This window comes from Balaenoptera physalus, assembly GCF_965194825.1.
Source record: "Balaenoptera physalus genome assembly, chromosome: 13".
Classification (NCBI taxonomy): domain Eukaryota; kingdom Metazoa; phylum Chordata; class Mammalia; order Artiodactyla; family Balaenopteridae; genus Balaenoptera; species Balaenoptera physalus.
The window spans coordinates 70,392,702-70,413,584 of NC_138892.1; the positions used below are offsets into that span (position 1 = coordinate 70,392,702).

At 35.7% G+C, this 20,883-nt stretch overlaps 1 protein-coding gene across 5 annotated transcripts in view; it reads left to right on the top strand.

The window, feature by feature from the left end:
* Nucleotides 1-20,883, top strand: part of ADAMTS20 (ADAM metallopeptidase with thrombospondin type 1 motif 20) — a 310,626-nt gene that overhangs the window by 197,936 nt on the left and 91,807 nt on the right. For 2 of the 5 annotated variants that reach the window (XM_082422521.1, XM_082422522.1), the window contains 10 exons: nt 1,827-1,973; nt 3,835-3,976; nt 5,571-5,675; nt 10,269-10,414; nt 11,612-11,793; nt 11,892-12,028; nt 14,120-14,237; nt 16,569-16,664; nt 19,401-19,567; nt 19,723-19,852. In XM_082422521.1, coding sequence (XP_082278647.1) covers nt 1,827-1,973; nt 3,835-3,976; nt 5,571-5,675; nt 10,269-10,414; nt 11,612-11,793; nt 11,892-12,028; nt 14,120-14,237; nt 16,569-16,664; nt 19,401-19,567; nt 19,723-19,852 — 1,370 coding nt within the window. Of the gene's footprint in view, nt 1; nt 301-1,826; nt 1,974-3,834; nt 3,977-4,031; nt 5,693-10,268; nt 10,415-11,611; nt 11,794-11,891; nt 12,029-14,119; nt 14,238-16,568; nt 16,665-19,400; nt 19,568-19,722; nt 19,853-20,883 lie in introns of those variants that run through there. The other 3 variants (XM_082422523.1, XM_082422520.1, XM_082422524.1) reach the window with 3 other exon arrangements.

A 20,883-nucleotide genomic window follows, 5' to 3' on the forward strand; every position in this document is an offset into this window, starting at 1 on the left:
AAGTACCTTCTGTCACCTCAGTAACGTGCCTTCTATATACCATTGCACAAATGTCTAGAATTCCATCTTCAATTGAGTAATTAGCACCTTTATATCTTTATAAAGTATTAGTAGTGTAATTTTCACCCCTGAAATTCTAACTCTGGCTCTTTTGTGATCTATGTTAGGTCAGACAGGCTGCACAGATCAACAGACTAAGCAAAGAACTAGAGCTTGGGAATTCTTTTATTTCATTTACTGTATTGGATTACATGACAAGCACTTCTGGCCTCTATCCCTTGTTATCCTATACATGACCAGGTACTGTGCTCTACCATCTTATGGGAGGGCCTGCAGGGGCCCCTGGTTCTGGGGAACTCCCCAAAATATTTGTAGTACCAATTCATTTCTTGCTTTTATAGCTCAGAGCCCCAGCAGAAGATGTGGCCTGTGGGAATTTCTTAATTACTAAAAGATTTAAAAAAAAATATCCTCCCAGTTCCATAATTTTTGTTTTTTTGTTTTTTTAAATTTGAGATTCTCCTATCTGTTCCTGCATTATTAAAAATTCTACTGGGGTTTTATGCTCTAAGAATGTGGAGGCCGTGATTTCCCATGATACCCTTGGAGCTCCCAGAGAAAATCAGAAACCCCTCTGAAACTCAACCCCTGAAAAATGACCCCAAATGTACCCCCAGTACTCCTTTGATTTCTTGGTTATCTGCTAATGAGGAATTGAGGCTAGAGTTGCCTCTCTTGACTACATTTTCTTTTCCTGGTCATGGCTTAGCGTCATTAGAGTATTCAGCTGGAATAATTTCAAGTGGAGATCATTTTTATTAAACTAGTGCCTCTTCAGTTCCCTTTAGCATGGTTATATCTCATGACCATCCACAAGATGCACACTCAGATTTTTATATTGTTTGTTGAAGTGGGGGCAGATCAGGAACCTGCCTGAGGTACATCATGCATTGCAACATCTGGAAAGCACTGATTTCTGGTTACTACTGGTGCTAACTAGGAGAAGAGTGTTCTTGCAGAGGGTACCATCTTAGACATTTATTTTCTTCCTGAGAAACTCTTTATGTGTCTTTAGAATATAGGTAAGTAGTTTAATTAAAATACTGATTCAAGTACAAATTTCGACAGGCAAGGATCTGAATCAAGTGGTTTCTTCTAAATGTGAGTTTTTACTGGGGTCCTCAAAAGAATGTGTAGGATTTGTTGCTGACCAGCTAATCATTTAATATCATTGCTCTTGTTGTGAAAATTTGGTTGCCCTTTAGGAATATTTTTATTATTCCAGTTCAGTCAAATCATCACTTATTGATTATAAACCAGAAAGAGCACTTAGGCTGTTTCATATGAAATAGATGGAAAATATAGAGTGATACGAAATTAAAGAAGTGGTTTTTTTTTTTTTTTTGATACTGTAGTGATAGTCAATGGTCTGGAATTTAGTGTGGTAGAGCCTTCACCTAATCTTTCCACACACATCTCCTAGGGTATGTGTGTTGGAAACTACAGTTGTTTTTATGTTAATGCTAAGTCCATATTGTGATGAAGTGAGCCAGAATCCAAATATTTTGATTGTTTAAATTCAAATACCGAATCAACAGACTGTGCTACTGATCAGAGTTATAATCTACTGTTTCTCAGACATCATGTGCTTCTAAACATGAAGGTAACCCTAGCATTACAATACTTTATGGAGAGGTCAAGAGTACAAATCCTGATGTAATCAGATTTATCTGCATTTTAGATTATACTTTAAATATAAGAGATCTGTTTCTACTGTTGTATACATATTTTAGTATTCTTTTTTAAGTGTTTATTTTTATTTTTAGATTTAATGTTCCACACGATGATAGTTTTAAATGTAAGGAAACTGGAATTAAACATCAATATCATGTAATGGCTCCAACTTTAAATTACCACACAAGTCCTTGGACCTGGTCAAAATGTAGTCAGAAATATATCACTGAATTCCTAGAGTAAGTGATTTTGTGTTACTTTAGTTAAATAATTGAACATTTATTAGATTATGAAATTTGAAACTTGTATGTTCTTTTAGAGTGGTTCAATCTCTGTTGAGTTTTTGATTGTTTAAGCTTACTTTCACTGTACAAATGGATGTTTAAAAACAAGAAAAGAATTTTATTATTTCATTCTTAACTAATATTTTTGGTGTGCGGGGGGGCAGTTCAGATCTAACTATCATTTTTTTTTTTTTATTATTTGGGCTCTCTGTTATGGGAAAAACTTCTTTTAGGGGGAGACTTCATGGGAATCAAAGCTTCCTTGTGTGTGTTTGAATTTTTTCAGAAGCTACTAGGTAATAGTTTAAGAGGAGTTTAGCTCAAGTTTGAGGTGCCCTTGAAGGGCAGAGAATAGCTAAATTCAAACTATGAATATTACAAATAGTTCTCTGAAGGGATATGGAATCTCTAGGTTTACCTGTTCTTTGGAGGCTCTTCCCAGCTCTGAAGACAGGAGGCAGATCCAGATTGTTCTTGCCTTGCCTCTTCAACTCCTTCCAGGTTTCTCTGCTTCCCAATTTCTTATCCAAATGGTGTTTCTATCCTACTTACTGAAACTTGTTCAAAAGTCAAGGCCAAGCTCTTATAAACACAATACTGTTTGATTTTTTTCTACTACATATTTTAATCACCAATTTGTGCAGTTTTAGTTACCTATCTTTACGAGAACTACAGGAATAAATGAAACCATGTTTTGGAATATATGTGTATAAATATATCCCTTACTTATAATCAGCAGTGATTATTTATCCTCGTATGGGAACTTGATTTGAAAGCACAATACACAGTTGCTGATCTATACATGATGGCATATAGCTTTGTTCAATTGCTGACTGAGGTATTGATTAAAAATACTAGTGGGTGTGCTTATTTTTGGAAGGGGGTAATATGATTCTAGCCAATGGGTATTTTAAAAATTACATGTTCATTTTTGGGACAAAATTTAATATACCCTCTAGCGGTAAAAAATACCCCCCAAGATATTTCTTCTAATTATTTCAATTGAATAAATTGCTGCTTTTAACCCAATTAGAATGGCTGAACATTTTCACAAAGTTTTCTGCAGACTATCTATCGTGTGACAAACTAGGAATAACAAATACACATTTTCACCACTATCTACCACTTTTCTAACTCCTTAAAGATGTTATATCATATATTTTAATAGCAATCTGCAAGGTAGACACTACCACTCTCAATTTACAGATAAGGAGACTTAGGCTCAGGGAGGCTAAATAACTTGTTCACACCATGCATTCTGGGAAGTGATGAGACCCAAATGCAAACTCCCAAAGCTGACATTATTGACTCTGCTTTACATTCTTTTCCTAAAAAACCTCTTTGAGATGGAGACCACATAACACTTTTGGAAATTCCTTTGTTTTGTTGTCACTTAGAGCTATCAATGTACTTTCTCAGATGATCTGAAAACTTTACTTTTTACATTTTGACAATTTGGACATTAGATATAAGGCATTGCTACTGGATAGCAAAGCAGACCAAAAGTGTAGTGTGATCAAAATAGGAATGTATGTTTCAAACATGATATTGTGATGAATTTTTGTTTATTTGTTATTCTTTTTTAAAAATGTTTACCTTTAAGGCAGTTGTGGGGATCAAATGAGAACAAACACATAAAATGTCCTTTATAAACTGAGGTTTTCATACTGACTTCCATGTGAGTTGGTTTTTAAATTATGAAAAAATACTGATAGTCTCTTTGAAAGTGCAGAGCTATAGAAAATGTGATAAAGAATCTTATACTGAAATGCATCCATATGTATTCACAATACTTTGTTTTCTGTCATTGTTACAGTACTGGTCATGGGGAATGCCTCCTTGACAAACCAAATGGAAGAATATACGATCTGTCTTCACAACTTCCTGGATCAATGTATGATGTAAACAAGCAATGTGAACTTATGTTTGGTCCTGGATCACAAGTGTGTCCCTATTTGGTAAGAAAAATTATGTCCTTTTGTTTGAAAACTACCATAAAGTTGTAGTTTGACTACATTTCAAAATGTACATTTATTCTCTTGGACAGACAGTGTGCTGAATATATCTTAAAAGTTTTTAAGTATTAGAAAAATTTAGTGTTTGTCAGGAAGAGGTTTAAAAAAGTATCCCCAGTCAGAAAACAGAGTCACAGAGAGGTTACTGAAAATTAAAAGCATTCAAATAGTTATTTTCAAATGATGTTGTTTTGCGGGTGGGAGAAGAAAATATAAGTGTTTTGATAATGAATTGTATTAAAGGCCCCAGGAATCTCAGCGACTACATTTTAATTTATACAGATTTGAATCCAAAGGAATGAAATTTGGGTCTTGTTGTTTAGTTTTCATTAAACCATTACTCTATAATTTATTTTGAGGATTTTTCACAGGTTAGATGCTTTAAATTTCCACTGAAATAGCTGAGTTAACATTTTTACTGAATCTATAACCAAGATTTTACCTTATTTTGAGGGTAAATTAAATTTAGGATTTAGTTTGAATAAATGTCACTACTTTGGTGAATCCATGCCTTACTTTTCCAAGCAGAATACTCATTCCATTTTTTTCATTCCTGTATAAAACTTTGCCAAATTGCTTACTATACTACTCGATTGTGAGGATCATTGGACCAGGAATCCAGCCTTATTTATTCATTTAAATATCCCCAGGGTGCAGTTCAGGGTCTGCCACATAATAGGCACCAGAAAATAAATGCTTACTGCATGTTGAATAAATGAATAAATGAATGTGTGAATGAATGAAGGAATGTATGAATAAATGAATGAATGAAAGTTACTTAACAGTGACCACAGGGACATACAAAGCATGTTCCGTACAGTGAATATTATTCCTAAAATCTTAAGTTTATAATCACAAATTTTATAAGCTTTTAAACATCTACTTTGGAGGAGGGAAGATTTACCTTAATTTTTTGTTATAAAAGATACATTTCTTTCCTGCCTGACTTAGGTACTGAATGAACTTTGAATTTAAATTCAGAAACAGAAAGAGATTATCTTGGGTATAGCTCCTGTGAGCCTCTGTGAATTCTCCTATCTTGTGAAAACTTCAGAATTCTTTGTTCAAAAGTTGAAAGTATGCATTATATTCACAAAATAGGAAACCAGTATACATTATACAATATTTCTGTGCACATTATTCATACATTCCACTGTTGGATCAAAAGGGACTTTTGGAAACTCCTTGTGAATAACATTTAACAACAAAAAGTCCTTTAGAAAAATGTCTTGCAAAGAGAGAAAAATGTCTCACATAATTTTGAATACTTCTACTTCAAGACATCTCTTCCATTGTTCAGTGTTTGATGATAATCCAAAAGTTTTAAAACATGAAATGTTGCCATTTTATGTGTTTAGAGGAAAATCGATGACTAGGACTGACTTAGCAAAGATTTGTTTACTGATTATTTCCAGCTCTGACCATGAAACCAGGAAGTACCTAAGATCAGCTTATAAACCAATGCATGATACTGAATTGATTCCGTGGTTACAATGTTATTTTCACTCTTGCTTGCCTGCCTTTTCTTACTCTGCAGAAACAATGCAGGCGTCTCTGGTGCACGAGTGCAGAAGGAGTTCACAAGGGCTGTCGCACTCAACACATGCCACTGGCAGATGGAACAAACTGTGGTCCTGGGATGGTAGGTTTTCTCGAAGGGTGAGTCTTGTATCAAGAGATTATCCAAGGATGCGATTGCTCTGCGTTTCAGCATTCTTCCTTTTCGCTGTCAACTTTTGTTCTGCGAGTTGAATTAATGTTTTTGCCATATTTGTTTGATGTAGTATGTTGTCAAGTGAATTAAAATTTTAATTTTACCCTTTTTTTCCAAGATCTAGCAGATATTATAGTTACATAATAACATGGATATTTAGTTATCTAAGCATATTATAGTCTTGTTATTAAAAATGAGTCTAGCCATAGATATTACAGCAAATTCCCCAAATTCAAGGATGTTACCATTGTATACGTTTTATCCTAAAAATTCAGATAAGTATAATTGAAAGTTTTAAGTGGCTTCTTCAGATCTTTATTGGTGTTAATGTTTAAAATACATTGTACTGCAAGATAAACTGCCTACCATACTACATCTTTGCCATTCTATCATCAGTCATGAACTTATCTAAATCTGCCAACATGATGTCAAGTGATAGGGTTCACCAAGATAATGAAATGTGGTATATTACATTGATTGATTTGCGGATATTGAACGATTGAATCCTTGGGATAAATCCCACTTGATCATGGTGTATGATCCTTTTAATGTATTGTTGAATTCAGTTTGCTAATATTTTGTTGAAGATTTTTGCACCTATGTTCATCAGTGATACTGGTCTGTAATTTTCTTTTTTTGTGATATCTTATGTGTCTGGTTTTGGTATCAGTGTGATGCTGGCCTTGTAGAATGAATTCAGAAGCATTCCTTCCTCTGTAAGTTTTTGGAATAGTGTGAGAAGAATAAGTGTTAACTCTTCTCTAAATGTTTGGTAGAATTCACTTGTGAAGCCCTCTGGCCCTGGACTTTCGTTAGTTGGGAGTTTTTTAAATTACTGATTCAGTTTCATTACTAGTGAACTTCATGAGCTGGTGTTTCTATATTTTCTTTTTCTTCCTGGGATTTAGTCTTGAGAGATTGTATATTTCTAGGAATTTGTCCATTTCTTCTAGGTTGTCCATTTTATTGGCATATAATCATTTATAGTAATTTCTTAGGATCCCTCGTGTTTCTGTGGTGTCAGTTGTAACTTCTCCAATTTCATTTCTGATTTTATTGATTTTAACCCTTTCTCTTTTTTTCTTGATGGGTCTGAATAAATCAATTTTGTTTATCTTTTCAAAGAACCAGCTCTTAGTTTCATTGATCTTTTCTATTATTTTTTTGTAACTATTTTATTAATTTCTTCTCTGGCCTTTATGATTTCTTTCCTTCTACTAACATTGAGTTTTGTTTGTTCTTTTTACCCTAGTTCCTTTAGGTATAAGGTTAAGTTGTTTACTTGAGATTATCCTTGTTTCCTGAGGTAGGGTTGTGTCGCTACAAACATTCCCCTTAGAACTGCATTTGCTACGTTCCATAGATTTTGGATTGTTGTGTTTTTATTTTCATTTGTCTCTAGGTACTTTTTATTTCTTCAGTGACCCATTGGTTGTTTAGTAGCATGTTGTTTAGCCTCCACATGTTTGTGTATTTTACAATATTTTTCTTGTAGTTGATTTCAGGTCTCATAGGATTGTGGTCAGAAAAGATGCTTGATATGATTTGAGTCGTCTTGGTCTTGTTGGTTGCCAGGTTCTGCCTTGTGCGGAGGCTGCTGGCCACTTGTGGGTATGGCTGGGTTCTGGTGCAGCTGGCTGCATGGTTAGGAGAGGCTTGGTCCTGGTGCTAGCTCACTGGTGGGTGGGGCTGGATCCCAGGACAGCTGTGGGGCCATGGTGCTTCCCAGGGATGGTGTCCGTGGGGTCCAGGGAGTCCAGGCACTGGTACCTGCCCATTAGTGGGTGAATCTGGTCCCAGGGCTAGTGGTGGCCCATGGTGGGTGGAGCTGGGTTCTGGGGTCTCTAACTGTGGGGCCTGGGGGTCCTAGAGCTGGTCAGTTTGCTGGTAGGTGGACTAAGGCCCAGGACATCCCAGGGCTAGTGCTGGTCCACTGATGTGCTGAATCTGGTCCAGGTCCGTGGCTGCAGGGCCCTGTTCGTCCCAGAGTCCATGTAGGCCAGCCGGTGGCGGGGCCAGGGCCCAGGGGGTTCCAGGGCTGATTCCCGCCCCCTGGTGGGTGGAGCTCTGTCTGGTGGCTGGCTGCAAGTCTCTGGGGATCTAAGGGCTGGGCGTTCCAGGACTGGTGCCAGCAGCCTGGTGAGTGGGGCCAGGTCCTGATGCTAATAAGCTAGCAGGAGGATTAAAAATGGTGCTTGCCAGTACCAGTGTCCTTGTGGTAGAATGAGCTCCCTAAAATGTCTCCTGCCAGAGTCTCTGTTTCCAGGTTGAGTCCCAGTTGCTTTCTCCCTCTCTGGGAGGCTCTCCAAGGTCAGCAAGTGGGTCTGAACCAGGCTTCTTTCAAATTCCTGCTTCTTCCCTGGGTCTTGGAGCATATGAGATTTTTTGTGTGCCTTTTAAGAGTGGAGTCTCTGTTTCCTACAGCCCTCTAACTCTCCTGCAAGTAAGCCTTGCTGGCCTTCAAAGCCAGACATTGTGGGGCTCGTCTGCCCAATGCAGGACTCCCAGTCCGGGGAGCCTGATGTGGGTTTTGGACCTCTGGGTCCTTGGAGAGAACCTCTGCAATTGTAATTATCCTCTTGATTGTGGGTTTCCTACCCAGGGGTGTGGGTCTTAACTGTACTATGTTCTCTCCTACCCATCTCGTTGTGGTTCCTTCTTTATATCTGTAGTTATAGATCTTTTCTGCTAGTCTTCAGGTCATTCTCATTGATAGTTGCTCTGTAAATAGTTGCAATTTTTGTGTGCCCATGGAAGGAGGTGAGCTCAGGGTCTACCATCTTTGCCCCATCTCCTGTGTGTTCTTGATTTTAAGTAAATGAAACTATGCAGTATACTCTGTCTTGGCTCTGTCTTGAGCGAGTGGGTCAAGCTGCTTTTTTTCAACATAATGTTTTGGAGTTTCATTCAAATTGTTGTGTGCATCAGTACTTCATTCCTTTATGTTGCAGTGTAATTCAGCTGCACCATAGTTTGTTTGCCATTTTCCTGTTGATGGATATTTGGGTCATTACCAGTTTTTAGCTTTTATGAATAAAGCTGCTGTGAGCATCCTTGTATAAGTCTTCTTGTGGACATAGGTTTGCATTTCTCTTGAGTAAATACCTAGAGTAGAATTTCTGGGTCATAAGGTAGGTGTGTGTTTAACTTCATAAGAAAGTACCAAACAATTTTCCAGAATATGTGAACCATTTTAGACTTACCAAGCAATGTAAACATGAAAGTTTGAGTCGCTTTGCATTCCTTGCCAATTTTTGATAATGTTAACCTTAAAAAAATTTTAGCCATTCTAGATGGGTGCAAAATAGAATTTCATTGTGATTTTAACTTGCCTTATCCTGATTATTATCAATTTTGAGCATCTTTTCATTTGCTTATTAGCCACTTAAATATTCCCCCGGTGATATGGTATGGAGGGCATGGGTTTGCTGGAATTCAGGTAAATATGATGAGATACTGAAACCTACTATAAAGCCCATGTAGATTAAAGGTAGAGATGGCATTTGGGATAAAATGTGGATCATGATAGGTATAAATTCCCTTTTTAAAAAAATCAATTAAAAATAGTGAGCCCCTATGCATTAGCCATTTTCAGTATTAAATGGACCTGTTATTAAAGGAAAATTTAAACAAATATCCTATAATTTGGCCTTAACACTCTCCTCTAGTTCCTTTATCTTGTGACTATCTTACATGTGAGATGTCTGTTAAATGCTTTTGGTAGTAAATCTATTTGCATGAAGACATGCTGAACCCATCTGATGATGAGTTAATTTTACTACATGGTGAATAGTATGACATTCTTTTTCATGCTTTGATGTCTCAGAAATACATAAATAAATAAGGAACATGCAAGGAATCTTTAAATGTTTCTGGAAGATGCCCACAAAATTTACATGCACGTAGTATATTCTATTCTGAGAGTTTGTTTTTGTTCACTTTTATAATGGCTTTCTCATATTGAATGATTTGTTCCAATGGAGGGCACAAAGGGTGGGTAGAAGGGATGGTGGGAGATCTTGGGCAGGTTCTTTTGTACATTTCCACTTTCTTGATGAAAGCAAGGGATGAAGTGATCTTTGAGACTTTGAACGAGATAGAGCAGAAAGTTAGCTTAAGGCATGGGAGAGTGATAGATATCTTTGCATAAAAAATAGAAGCATGGACAAATACCATATTAACAAATATTTGTTTGCTTCTTTTTTAAAAATATTTTTCATTATACTATTTAAGTTTTCCCCATATGTATAGGTCTTCCCTCTCCAATGAGACTCTAGATCTCATAGGCAAGGTAAATTTCCTATTCTTTTTTGCCTTCTGTCGATCATTTTACAGTTACCCAGTAGATACTCAGGAAATATTCACAAAGTGGTGTCACATGTAATCTCATTTCTGAATTGATAACATTTTGCTTAAAATTGTGTACCTTTTTTTCTACTGATCTTTGTGCTATTGTTATTATTACTGCGATGTCCTAATTAGATAATGCATGAATCATTTCTTTTTGTTTTATTTTTATAGCATTGCCACCATGGACTATGTGTAAACAAAGAAATGGACACACGTCCTGTAGATGGCGATTGGGGACCGTGGGGACCTTACAGTTCTTGTTCAAGAACATGTGGAGGTGGAATCAAAAGCACAACCAGGCTCTGTAATCGGCCCGAGTATGTCTTTTTTATGTCACTGTAAATTAAGATTATCTCAAGGCACCAGAAAGTAAACATCAATTTCATTCACTTCTAAAACTGGAGGTCAGTCTGTAAGTTTCTGAGATTCAGAAAACTTCTGGAGTACTTTAAGCCATGTTACTTTATATCTTGGTAGATTCAGACCTTAAACAAAAAAGTAAATTAAAATAGTCTTGAGAATTTGAATCAAGACCAAGCCGTTTTCTTTCTTTTCTGATTTGGTATAAATTTGAGAAATAGTTGTCAATAATGATGGTAATATAATGGCATTTTTACTTTTACTGTGCTTCTATTGAAAGATCCTGGCCCCTTTCAACTATGTTTTGGCTTTCCTGGATAAAATATGTAGTTTTGTTACCATATTTTTACTGTTTGGTATAATGTCATGTCATATTTTCTTTCTCTTTTTCTCATGTTATAGATGCTTCAGTGTCTTTAGTTTGAATAAGTACTGAAGCATAGGTCCTGCTCACCAAACTATTTAAAAGAATTTAGGGATTCCATAAAAATTTTAAAATAATGTTTTGTTGTTATATGTTGTATATATAAAGACTTTTTAATGCAGAAATGTGACATACTTTGAATAAAATCCGACTTAGTTTATTTGAATTTTTGAAAAGCTAAATTATGCTGAAAGTCTTCACATTAAAAGAAAAACACTGACAAAAGAGTTTTTACGTTCCAGCATAAGTTGATATAGAGATAGATGGCTATAGATTGATACCATGAAACTCTTTGAACTGAGTGATAAGTAGGATATACACAACAAAGAGGCATATATACTTCTTTTAAAATTTAACATGTTATCATCTTCCTTTCTGATCATCTTTGGCTCACTCTATGTGTCCCCCCACCTCCAAAATGAAGAAACCCTTTTTTGAGGTTTTAAAACAAATCCCCATCATTAGTTAGGTCCTTGTTAGTTAATCTAGTAGTGAATAAGACATCATTTCTGCCCTCCAGGCCACAGTGTCCATGTTAAAATGTATTTTCTACAGTTCATTAGTCACAGAATTGCTTCACAACCATGTTACATACTTCTGTTAAAAACAAAAAGTGTTAGTGGGACATCAGTGGTTTTCCAGATCCTGGAAAGGAATGGAAGAGTTTTAGAAGTAAATGGCAGAAATAATCTTGTACTGATGTGCTTTACAATGTAATGAATTTGACTAGGCCAAGAAACGGAGGAATGTACTGTGTGGGCCGCAGGATGAAATTTCGATCATGTAACACTGATTCATGTCCAAAAGGCAAGCAGGACTTTCGTGAGAAGCAGTGCTCTGATTTTGATGGTAAACATTTCAACATCCATGGTCTGTCCCCTAATGTGAGGTGGCTTCCAAAGTATAGTGGGAGTAAGTAATTAGAATATTTTTTTTAATGTAAAAAATTTTGAGACATAGGAACACATAGCTGTGTTATCGTACACCCAGAATTTGACTTTTTCTTACAGTTGCCATGAAAGATCGTTGTAAACTGTATTGTCGGGTGGCTGGAACCACTAACTTCTACCAGTTGAAGGACAGGGTTGCCGACGGTACTCCTTGTGGAACTGAAACAAATGACATCTGTGTTCAAGGTCTGTGTCGGGTAAGTAAACTTACTACATTTTAAATGACTTTCAGAGTACTATTTTCCTTCTGTAAGTCTAACCAAATATTACTTCTATGACTTCAGATACATTCTTGCTAATTCAGTGCAGCATCCTTGGTTGCTACTGGGCTGTCTATAGGAACATGGTTAGGAGGCTGTTACTAGGCCATTCTCCGTCATTAGGAGTGACTCATGAAACAGTAAGATGAGTTTGCTGATTTTGTTTTGCCTATGGCACTTAAAATCAAGATGAAAGATGAGGTCAGCTTCCTAAAAAGATAGAACGTATTAGGACCCAAGGGTTGTAAAGTCCTTTTGCTACTTCGAGCGTGACCCTTCTGTGGTGACATTTTTCCCCTCAGTGTTAGAAGCAGTGATATCCTCCCTCCCTCTCTCCATTCTCTTACTTCTTACGTACATTCAGCAAACTTCTACCGAATACCTGCTAGATGTCACATACCGTTCTAGTCACCAAGATGAAAGAATGGAACAGAGCACCTACCGCCAACGTGGACACAGATTTGTGGGGGAGATAGGCACACACACAATTAGAATGCAGTGCTATGGGCTCATCTGCAAGGTGGCCTGGGGACGATGTAGGAGGAGTGTCTTGTTCTGTGGGGAAGTGGGTAAAGGATTTGGGGAATGCTCTTGGAGGGTGTGAGTCTGGAGCTAATTATCAGGGTAAGTAGGTTTAGAAAGGTGAAGAAGTAAGGGGCCAGGGTTGGAGGTAGCTACCAGCTGATGGTTGTTATATGAAATTTTTTCCTGAAGTCCTTGGAAATCCAAGGATTTAGAGTTAAGCAAGAGATGTCATTCGATTTGCATGTCAGAATCGTCAGAATATACTGGGTTGTTAGGAAATTGGAGTTAGGTAGGCCATTTAGCAGGATTCTAGGTGAGAGCAGATGAGCCCCTGAATTAAAGCATGCAAATTGCAGATGGTGATCTTAAAAATGGATGGTGAGTTTGAGAACTAGGATAGTGAATGCTGTCTAAAGAATACAAATGTCATCTTGTGAACTCATTCCTTTCATTAAGTGGAACTTAATAGGACCAATTTCTTCTCCCTATAACCAAACATCTATTACCAGTTACCTAGGTGAGAAAGGCCTTGCACCCAAAGGGCTAATGAGATGTTCAGAGAAACTTAAATTACACTTTGGGAATAGACTAAATACTAGAAAAAGGGTACTTGGTGGCCTGAAAAACTTGTTTTATCTAAATTAATAGCAGGAAGTCAGATACCATGAAAAAATATGACAAGTATCTGAACATAAAGATGCATGTTACTTTCAGAAAATATCTGGATGAAATTCTTATTTTGGAAATATTTGCCTTGTGAATAAAAAGTCATGAGGCTTATGAATTTTTCTTCCTTTCCTGATCACTAAATTTAAAGGAATATTCCAAAGAACTAAACGTTACTGCAATGTATGCAGAGGACACCATCGGTGTGGAGAAGGGCTGCACTTGTTCTTTCAGAGCCCTAGAACAAACCATGTATACTTTCACCTTTATTTATTTATTCATTCTTTTTCATAATCACTGTTTATTATGCTAGGTATTAATTTTAAAGAAGTAAATTGTTTCTTTCAAAAGTGCTCATTTAATTCCCGGAGTTCTAAGGTCATGAGTGAAAAAAGTGAATCATGAAAGACATCTTTTTGGAGTTATTGTAATGGGTTACTTTTTGTCCCTTTTGAATTACGTGTATTTAAAGAGTGATTTTCAAATGACGGATGTCTGAATCACTGTCGCTGTTTGTTACAATGTGGATTCCTAGGTTTTTACCTCCAAGGATTTTAACTCAGAAAATCTGGGAATCTGTCTTTTTAAATCCCACGCCATGTGATTTTGATGCAGGAAGTATGTGGATGACCCTTTAAAAAACACTGCTTTTTCAACCATGTGAACAGATGTGTGAAAATACTGGTGTACAAACAAGATCAGTATTCTGAAAAAACCCTGTTGTATTGAATCTCCTATTAACTGAAAGAATATTTTTGAAAAGAACTTTGTTTTTAAAGCACCATGCTTTTCATGAGTCCTTTTTATGATGTTCATTGTAATTATTGTATTTTGAAGCAAGCTGGCTGTGATCACGTATTAAACTCCAAGGCCAGGAGAGACAGATGTGGAGTGTGTGGTGGGGATAACTCCTCATGCAGGACAATGGCAGGCGCCTTCAACAGTGCCCATTATGGTGAGCTGTGTAGTTCTTTCTAATTTTCTCTTTGGGTATAATAGTGGAGTATATAATGAAGGAATAATAGTAATGGCTTGTTATTGTTTTGTCTATTCTGTACCTTAGTTCATAATGATTAATTAAATCTTATACCAGATGTATCATTGAATTAATGAATTTACCTGCTTTAAGACAAATCTGATCCTTAAAAATTTGTTAGGTGCATTTATTAGAGTAAATGCGGTGCAGTTTGACAATGGTGTGTGAATAGTCCCCCAGTTAAAGAAATGTTTTTACTGCTCTTCCTGTAATTTGTATTGTATTTATTTATAATTTTTCCAGGAAATTCGCTTTCAATTATTTTTAATCATTTGAACCACATTTTTTCGTGCATGACCTGGCCTATCTATTGTGTTTCATATTGATGATATATTGAAACGGATTGAAGGTGAAGGATGAAACCATTAACTTCAATGCTAATTTGGAATTAGTGTTACATTTGATTTTTCGGGAAGTATCTGGATTACAGATATAATTGATGTTTGGCCATGGTTTCATTTTTCTTCAAAATTATTATGAGAATACAATATGTCAGACATTTTCTGTTAAACTTTCTGAGAAAACATTTTTTCTTTTTATGGTAATAAAAAGCAGCCTTTTTAAACTTTCCTTGCAAAGTAAAAATGTATTTTTTATTACAGCTTTATTGTTCAGCTTTAAATTGCATTCACCTATTTTTGAAAGTAGTTTAAGTAAGAATTGCTTCAATTAAAGCAGTATAGTTTAAAACACAATTTATATTTTTATCTATATGAGAAGCATAGTACATTTCATACTCTGGTCGTGCTTATGAATCTGAGTTACTAGATAATTTGACATTATTTTTCTAGTTATTATGATTCATTATTTCACGGGAGCCGTAAATATTTGATCCCCTTTTATAACCAATGGCACACATTTATCAAAGTCTGGTCTGTATTCACTGAAAAACTTTTTTTTTCTTTGTAAAACCACATGCGCCAAATTAGGATCATATATTTAACCTTGACAAAATTGTACTATGAATTAATCAGTTTGCAAACGGAAAAAGATCTTAAGCTCATGTGTAGGGTCTGAATAGCGTTTGTCACATTACTGCCCCCTGGTGGTAGCCTTCATTTTGTCACATTTGCAATGCCTAGGAATGCTTTCTTGAAAAAATAGCAAAGACATAAATAGTGGAGCTGGTAGGGGTATTTTATAGTGAAAAAATCATGAGTCAAAATTATTTTTGTAGGCTTATAACCTACACCCAATATGCATATAGTGTATACAGAATCATCAGACCATTTGTTACTTTAAATGTGATATCTTAAAGAGATATAAATAAATAAGGCTGCTCTAAAAACATGCAAGGTAATCTCATATCATGGTTTCAAACGTAAGCTCTTTTAAAACTTCCTTTTCTTAAGTTCATTCTATATTTATCAAGTCAGTACATATGAAAAATTCTATCTCCTTTTGTTTATGTATTAAATAAAAGAGGAAAATCCTAAAAAGGGAAAGGAAAAACTTAGAATAATATCACTAGAGCAAAATTAATTGTTGACTTAAAACCTGAGAGTATTTGGAAAACTGACATGAGTGGTTTTAGTGCAGGAAAAACGTTGCTTCTTGTTTAATGTATATTTGATATAGTGTTTCCTCATCTTTTGAGAAGTGCCAGTGTTGTTGAATTTGGTCTCATAAAACAGAAATATTTTCATTTCTCTTGAGTAAGCTTTTTACTTTTCTCTTGATAATTTGTTAGTAGACTTTACAAAATAATGTAAAATTTGGGGGTTAGCTATAGGGATTCTTGCTTACACTAGAACCTAAAAGCTTAAGAAAAATGTTTCTCTTCAAATTTCATTATTTTGCTGTTCACTGAGTCTGTGTACACATATAGCAATGACCAACTATTTTTATATCTCCTGGACTTGTGAATAGCATTTAGAATTTTTTTCCCCATTAGGAAGTATAAGATATAAAAGTATTGGTCAAATTTTAAAATGAATATGTGTACTAAATAGTTCAGGAGCTAAAATACTAGTTTCATTCTTATTCTATATTCAGAATTTTAGAAGTAAGAGAAATTAAGAAATGCACTTTAAGAATCCCAGGCTGTGTATTTCTAGACAACAACCACTTTTTCTTAATCCTTAGTAATTTATATAAGGCATTGATTCAAAAAGAATAAGCATGATATCATCTTTCAAAGATAAAATGAAATTAAGTCTGCTATGCTATTCAGATTTTTCTTTCAGCAGTACTAGCCTCCTGGCCGTTCTGCTTTTTGTGAAAGTTAACATGTGTAAACTTCTATTGCAGGTTATAATGTCGTTGTAAAGATTCCCCCAGGAGCAACAAACATTGATATTCTTCAGCACAGCTATTCTGGAAAACCAGAAGATGACAATTACCTGGGTAAGCATTTTTAGTTAAACAGCAGCCAGTATGTGGTTCGTGTGCAATTTCACGGAGGTCTGTGGGTGTTGTAAATTCTTGGAAGGCAAGAAGAGCCCCTTGAAGAAACATGCAATTTCAGTTCACACTGAGCTTAAGTCATCTGACTCCCTATGCGTGATTTCTTTTTGAGCTACACACCATATCCTATTTTAAAAATCCTGAGCTAAATTCTGGAAAGTAAATTAAACTTTTTTTCCCATGAGGGTGTTTTAGAAAACCAGAGGTTATATTCAGTTAAAGTTGTGTGTGTATTTAGAATAAAATCCTCTTCTATCTTTATCTAAAATTAATTATAGACCTCTTCGGGGTTAAATGTTTTAAAGAATTTTCTTAAATGTCTTTACCATGTAGCAAAAGTCTTTAAATACAACTTTTACAAAGCTCTTATGTTACAGAAAGGCAGAAAGAGAACTATGGTTTCATATTTTTAGATGTTAATGAGTATAGTCATAGTGTATTGTCCTTTAGCTAATTCTAGAGTATAAATTTCAGTTGTTGTTTATTTTTGGAAATTAGCTTTTAGGGTCAAAGAATTTCACTTAGGCCCAGAGATGAAAAGAATGCTTTACAAACCTTTTCTTTGTGTCTGATAAATGCCTTAATATTGACTAATTCATAATTCACCAAACTGGTGATGCAAAGCTGATAATGAGAAAGTACCTGCTTCACATTAATGAAATGTGAAATATTGGCTCAAGTAATCAACGCTTCTAACTTGGAATCTGAATATATGATGAACAATTTATCTCAAGAATTATATTTGGCATTATAGAGTCAATTGTAAAGAGAACGACTGCTGAATGGATGCAGGTTTTCCTTTTGGGATGATGAAAAAGTTTTAGTACTAAGTAGAGGTGGTGGTTATACAACATTGTGAATGTACTAAGTACTATCAAATTCTGCAGTTTAAAATGGTTAATTCTATGTTGTGTCAATTTCACCTCTATAAAAAATGCAAAAAATTTCCCAAAGAAAATCAAATGTAAATGTTTTAACTTTTTACATTTAGTTACAATTCTTTTTCTTTTGCATATACATAGATATATGCTACCGTATTGTAGATAACTTAATATGTCGCTCTTAGGATCCAAATATAGATATTTGGTTCTGCCCAAGTTTAAAAATTGGAAATGTTCACCAATAAAGTATCACTATACTTTGTAAAAGAACTACTAATGGAAATATCAAAATCTAAATTGGAGTGAGCAAAGTAAACATGTGAAGTCATTAGAAAGGACTTGTAAAATATTTATATTTATGAAATTTGCTGTGGTAACTAAAAATAATGAAATGTATACAATTTTTCTCAGTAAAGTTTTGTTTATTTCCCTTAATTTTAATGTAACTGGTAGTCCCTTAAATAGGCCTATCCACTTCTGATAATGTCCAGATTTTCATTTTATAGGATAAATATGGAACTTTATTGGTTCTTCATTGAATTCAGTGTAATGTATAAAGACAATCACAATAGTCCATACAGACACAGAAACACCAAATGTCTTTGGCAGTAATCCCTTCATGGTTGCTTTGAGGTGTGTAGTATTTAGTTAAGTTTAATCATAGGTAATTTGTATGCTTTGGGTGGGGTTCCCTGGAAGACCAAACAAATGTTTTCCAAAACAGTTATTCCACTGAGAAGTAAAGCAACAAAAAATATATTTTATTAATATGGAGTTTTTATTAGTGCAAAATTTAAAATATCATATATCCTCTTGAGAGTTAAAAAAAAAGCACAGTGCTTTTTTATAGTTTATACACTTTTACAAACACTTTCCAAATTTGATTCCGATTAAAAGCCTGTGAGGTAAGAATTTTTATTATTCCTGTTATTCAATTAGGAAGCAAGTAGTTTATCCAAGATCACATAGTAATTAATTGGAACAGCTTGAATTTAAACCAGTTGTTGTAATACCAAATTCTGTGGTCTTTTTACTACCACACCACTGTGGACACCATGTATTTTTTGCATTTAAAAAGTAACAAATCGTGAATACATACTGTTACATACTCTATTATATACATATGTAAATATTAGTATATAGATAGACATACGGATACATATTTGATAGGCTGATATTAATACCTGTCACTGGGGAAAAAGAGAGAATAAGAAGGGGTAAGAACAGAGAGGGAGGTAGGAGGATTCTGAAAAGCGGTCGCTCACGTATGCGTGAGCAGTGATGAGTGCCTTGCCATGTAGAAGATCCAGATGTTTACAGAGAGAAGAGTGGAGAGGCATGGCCTTTTAGAACATTGACCCTAGAGTGTTGAAGCTTTGTACATTTTTTCCAAGATAAGCATTAACGGAATGCTGCAGCAGTCTGGCTGCCCTTTCTTTCCTCACCATGGATGACCAGGATTGATTTAGCTGATCTGTCTGCAGGCCCGTGCATGACTTCTTTCTGTTTTCCCGCTTCTTGTGTGTCTCTCCCAGAGCTGCACGCCTTGTGGAAGATGATCTTCTCAGAAAGAAAAATTATAGGGTGAATTTATTTTCATGTCTTTGGCTGATGTGCTGAAGTTTCCCTGCTTATGGCTTAGATACCACTTTACAGTAAAATGAAGTTTGTTTCCTCCATATTAATTTACGTTTATATTCTCTAATTTCAAAGAAAGGATGTGAATTGTAAAAGTTAAAAATGTTTCTGTACCATTGACTGGTTTTGCTATTTCATGAGCACTATCCTTTTACAGCATTATCGGACACTCAAGGGAATTTTCTTTTGAATGGGAATTTTGTTGTAAGTATGTCCAAAAAGGAAATCAACGTACAAGGAGCTATTTTTGAATACAGTGGTTCAAACAACTCGATTGAAAGAATTAATAGTACTGATCGGCTGGAAGAAGAACTTGTTTTGCAGGTAAATTCTCAGTAGTTGTTAATAAGACAGTTTTAATCATGTTAGTAAAGTATGATGCTTAAGTGCTTTGCATTTATTATTAAACACAAAAATGATATCTTTTAAGAATATATCTTTTATGAATTAATGGTGTGCTCCTTTGTATTTTTATTGAGGTTTTATGTGTGGGTAATTTGTACAACCCTGATGTACGTTATTCCTTCAATATCCCCATGGAAGAGAAGAGCGATCTGTTCACATGGGACCCATATGGACCATGGCAAGACTGTACAAAAATGTGTCAAGGTACACTGGTATTAAATGAAAGAGACAAAAGTTCAGTTCTGCATGCTGGTATAATTTGGGGTGTTCTTGAGTCTGGCTGCCTGTGGAATCCACGCATGTACACCACACAGACATACAGAGGTTTTCTGTCTTTTTTCTCTCCCTGCTTTTCTCCCCACTTATTCTTTGGTTCTTATACTTAACAGCCTCCCTTATCTCTACCCTTTTCAACGTTCTCCATCACTGCTTCTTCCCTATCACGTCCTCGTTCTCTTTCTCGCCGTCACAGAAGGGTTCTCTAACTGGGACTCTGTTTCCCAGTGAAATACCCGCCCTCTTGTCCTTTCCCCTCAACACACTTTCCCAGACACCCATCTCCCTCTTTTAGTGTTGGGGTGTCAACATTCTCTCATTCTCTTATTTCCCTTCCCTGACCACAAGGAAATGTGTTTGTACTGATGGATGGATAACTGAAAGGAATACAGAGGGAGATGGAAAAACAATGAAATTTGTAGTAGAGAAAGCAAATGAAGAGACTGGTTGTGTCTTTGGGCAACCTGTAATTATGAATACCTAGCTGTGTGATGCTACATTTGTGCAAATCAGTAAATGTTTATTGAGGGGCTACTTTGTTTTGGATTATTAGGACCCTGATTTTGCATTAAAGCTTTAAAGTCATATGGATGAAACAGAGGCATGTGTAGGTCATCTTAGTTTTAAATGGTAAATGCAATGCTACAGGTATGCACAGAGAAGACCCCAGGAAAGATGGAGGGGGCAGTTTGAGGAGGTGAAACGGGAAGATATAAGGAAGTTTGTGTAGAATGGAAAGGTAGTTCCGATGGGGACTAGAGACAAGTTTTGGCAATTAGGGGAGCAGTGAGTCAGAAGAGAGGCAGATCAGAGCAGTATGGAAAAGAGCTGAGAGAAGGTAGGTGGCCAGAGGCAGTGATCACAGATGATGGGAACATGCGGGACATTTTAACAAACTGACCTCAAGGTGCCAAAGAAATTGTGGTATCCCGTTCAGAAAAAGGCACAGACTTGGTCCT